At 45.4% G+C, this 4,056-nt stretch overlaps 2 protein-coding genes across 2 annotated transcripts in view; both read left to right on the top strand.

Annotated features, from left to right (window-relative positions):
- Positions 1-2,947, top strand: part of vps35 (VPS35 retromer complex component) — a gene marked incomplete at its 5' end in the record, with an annotated part of 14,757 nt that extends 11,810 nt beyond the window's left edge. Inside the window, 5 exon segments of the mRNA XM_014027180.1 lie at positions 363-485; positions 565-744; positions 822-1,061; positions 1,416-1,559; positions 2,051-2,947. Coding sequence (XP_013882634.1) covers positions 363-485; positions 565-744; positions 822-1,061; positions 1,416-1,559; positions 2,051-2,230 — 867 coding nt within the window.
- Positions 2,948-3,692: 745 nt separating this feature from the next.
- Positions 3,693-4,056, top strand: part of cunh16orf87 (chromosome unknown C16orf87 homolog) — a 6,981-nt gene continuing 6,617 nt past the window's right edge. Inside the window, exon 1 of the mRNA XM_014027181.1 lies at positions 3,693-3,950. Within this exon, the coding sequence (XP_013882635.1) occupies positions 3,885-3,950 (66 nt within the window). The 5' untranslated portion in view covers positions 3,693-3,884. The remainder of the gene's footprint in view (positions 3,951-4,056) is intronic.

Here is a 4,056-nt window from a genome sequence, read left to right as displayed (position 1 = left end):
GTGTGTGTTTGTGTGTGTGTTTATGTGTGTGTGTGTGTGTGTGTGTGTGTGTGTGTTTGTGTGTGAGTGTGTGTTTGTGTGTGTGTTTATGTGTGTGTGTGTGTGTGTGTGTGTGTGTGTGTTTGTTTGTGTGTGTGTGTTTGTGTGTTTGTTTATGTGTGTGTGTGTGTGTGTGTGTGTGTGTGTGTTTGTTTGTGTGTGTGTGTTTGTGTGTTTGTTTATGTGTGTGTGTGTGTGTGTGTGTGTGTGTGTGTTTGTTTATATGTGTGTTTGTTTGTGTGTTTGTTTGTGTGTGTGTTTGTGTGTGTGTCTGTGTGTGTTTGTGTGAGCTTGTCTTTTTGATTCTTTAAATCTTGCTTCAGATTCTGAACACGGCCCGGAAACATTTTGGAGCCGGTGGGAACCAGAGGATCCGCTTCACCCTGCCTCCTCTGGTGTTTGCTGCCTACCAGCTGGCCTTCAGGTACAAGGAGAACTCCTCACAGGTAAAACCACCAACAGCTCAGTTTCACTTCATGCTCAGGTTTCTGTCTGGGGTTAAATGATGGCTGCGTCCTCCTGCAGGACGACAAGTGGGAGAAGAAGTGTCAGAAGATCTTCTCGTTTGCTCACCACACCATCAGCGCTCTCATCAAGGCGGAGCTTTCTGAGCTGCCGCTGCGCCTCTTCCTGCAGGGGGCGCTGGCTGCGGGGGACATCGGCTTTGAGAACCATGAAACCGTAGCGTACGAGTTCATGTCCCAGGTAGGATGGAGAATAAAACTGTTGAGTTGAAGTGTGGACAGGTGGTCTCCTGATCCCCTCCTGCTGCCCCCCTCCAGGCCTTCTCTCTGTACGAGGATGAGATCAGCGACTCCAAAGCCCAGCTGGCAGCCATCACGCTGATCATCGGCACCTTTGAGCGAATGAAATGTTTCAGCGAGGAGAACCACGAGCCTTTAAGGACTCAGTGCGCCCTGGCTGCTTCCAAGCTGCTGAAGAAACCCGACCAGTGCAGAGCCGTCAGCACCTGTGCTCACCTGTTCTGGTCCGGCAGAAGCACCGACAAGAACGGAGAAGAGGTGGGTCTGACCTGGTTCCTGTGAGACACAGGCTAATCTCTGCTGTCTGYTGGCAGCACGGTGGCTCAGTGGTTAGCACTGAYGCCTCACAGCAAGAAGGTCCTGGGTTCCATCCCTGRTTTGGACCTGGGGCTCGGGAAAATAAATAAACAGTAAGAAAACAATGACTCCTACTTACGCTTGGCGAGCGGGGGTCATAATTAAACCAAGATTTAGAATAATTATTAATTGATGGTAATGACTGACTGGGTCTGGTGATGCTTCATGTTTAACAAACTAGGCCCTGAGGTCAAAAAGGTTAAGAAGCCCTGAACCAAAGTGATGATGATGATGGTGGATCTTGGTCCTCCTCAGATCCGGGACGGGAAGCGTGTCATGGAGTGTTTGAAGAAAGCTCTGAAGATCGCCAACCAGTGCATGGACTCGTCTCTGCAGGTCCAGCTGTTCATAGAGATCCTGAACAGATACATCTGTTTCTACGAGCGGGAGAACGACGCTGTAAGACCGCCCTCTTTACAGGAAGTGACCGGGGGGTTACAGGAAGTGACAGGAGGGGTTACAGGAAGTGACGGAAGTGACAGGAGGGGTTACAGGAAGTGACGGGAGGGGTTACAGGAAGTGACGGAAGTGACAGGAGGGGTTACAGGAAGTGACGGGAGGGGTTACAGGAAGTGACAGGTTTTGATTACAGGAAGTGACGGGAGGGGTTACAGGAAGTGACGGGAGGGGTTACAGGAAGTGACGGGAGGGGTTACAGGAAGTGACGGGAGGGGTTACAGGAAGTGACGGGAGGGGCCTGTTCTCTTATTTAAACAGATCTGATTGGTTTCATTCAACATTATTAACACAGATTAAATTAGATCCATTCTGTAAATGTTTCTGTAAATCTAAAACTCTGGACCCACTGTTGAACTGGTTCTCAGTAGTTCCAGTTCTATATGTCTGTATGTTAACTCAACCCTGATCATGCCCCTCCCACTGCCCCTCAGGTGACGGTTCAGGTGTTGAACCAGCTGATTCAGAAGATCAGGGAGGATCTTCCAAACCTGGAAGCAAGTGAAGAAACGGAGCAGATCAACAAACATTTCCACAACACCCTGGAGCACCTCCGCCTGCAGAGAGAGTCCCCTGAGTCTGAGGGACCCGCCTACGAGGGTCTGGTTCTCTGAACTGGGTCCATTTCCTGTATCRTGACTCACAGCCAACATCACTGCGATTCAGAAACTAAACTAACCCAGTCGTCCTTTTCAGGTTCTTTCTCTGCGTCGTTTCCTGGTTGCACCATCTGATTGGTTGTTTTTGTTTCTGAGCTCTGATTGGTTGTTTTTGTTTCTGAGCTCTGATTGGTTGTTTTTGTTTCTGAGCTCTGATTGGTTGTTTTTGTTTCTGAGCTCTGATTGGACGGATGAACAATGCATGTCCAACTGCAGCAAACTGAAGAAGCATTCCTTCTCGTTTCTGTTAGCTCTTCATCTCTCTGCTCGTTCACAGCTGTTCTCTCAGATATTCAATTAAAACTTTATTTAGATCGATGTAAATAAGCTGCTGAACCTCATGTTTCAGTCTAATTCTCCAGTCATGAAGTGTCTGTTGTAGAAAGGTTTGTGGTAAATCAGGAAGCTGCAGAGCAGAAAGCATCAGTTTGAGATGAACCACTTGTCTTCTGTTAAAGTCTGAGACAAAAGGCTCAGTCGTCTCTGTCATCACTAAATTTAAAGTTAAATTCACAACCTGTTGGTCAGATCTGTGAGGTCCTCACAAAGGTTTATATATTTTGTATTAACATATTTTCTTTTTGCATTAAATGTGTTTAAACTCTAAAAGTGCAGATTACATTGACCTGATTGTCATGTACATGAATAAAATAAAAAGGAATATTAAACATTTGTATCTTTTTATTCTTTTCATGGTTTAGATTTAAAAAAAAAGGTTTTTATACTGAAATATTCAAATGAGCCCTAAATGTGATAATCAGCTGTCAGTTCATTATGTTAAAGGGTCCAGCTGCAGGTCCAGCTGCAGGTCCAGGTCCAGCTGCAGGTCCTGCTGCAGGTCCTGCTGCAAGTCCTGCTGCAGGTCCAGCTGCAGGTCCAGCTGCAGGTCCAGAGGTCCAGCTGCAGGTCCAGCTGCAGGTCCAGCTGCAGATCCTGCTGCAGGTCCTGCAGGTCCCTCACATGGACCATCCTCATTACTGAGGACCAGTTATGAAGACTGGGATTCTCTAATGGAGACCTGTAAAAACTGAAAAGCAAACATTTAAAGAACAGAACAACTTTCATTGAAAGAAAATGATTAAAAAACGAAATGAAAAAGTYTTAAACATGAGAAGTCTGGTTTCTTCACACAGCATCAGACCCAAACAGCTCCGTGTTTTGTGTTTGTCCTACAACATGTCGGCTCCTGTTCTCGCGTGAATAACACAATTCTCGTGTCTTTTCCTGTCTATGCGCAGTCACGTTTAATGAAACGACATTAAATCTTAAATGAAGAAATTATAACAATACAAAACATGAAACCATAAAGACATGGAWACACAAACTGAAACGATCAGTACGTAACGGACAAACTTAACAGTTTACATTTTTCCTGAAGGAACCTGAACGCAACATCTGCACTAACCACTCAGTGCGCATGCGCACAACTCCTCCGTTGGTCACTGTCGTTAAAATGTTCGTATATTTTATCATTTTAGGCCACAACAAAGTGTATTTTTTTACCTGAATGGGATAAATTATGTTTGGAGAAGATTAGTTAAAGTTTCGGTGGATCAAAGAGGTGAAATTAATTCGTTAATCTTCGTTCATCTCCGGAGGAAACGAAATAATGTCGACAAATAAAACAAAGAAGGTCAAAATGGCCACAAAATCGTGTCCAGAGTGCGACCAACAGGTGAGTTCATGAATTCATGTTTTCTTTAAAGATGATGAGCAGCTGTGGTTCGGAGGGAGGTGGGTTCACAGGTTCGGTTCTGTTCAGTTCTTTTTTATTAATAAAA

Source organism: Austrofundulus limnaeus, unplaced genomic scaffold (genome assembly GCF_001266775.1).
Source record: "Austrofundulus limnaeus strain Quisiro unplaced genomic scaffold, Austrofundulus_limnaeus-1.0 Scaffold621, whole genome shotgun sequence".
In the NCBI taxonomy this organism is placed as follows: Eukaryota; Metazoa; Chordata; class Actinopteri; order Cyprinodontiformes; family Rivulidae; genus Austrofundulus; species Austrofundulus limnaeus.
This window is presented reverse-complemented; position numbering and strand designations above follow the sequence as displayed.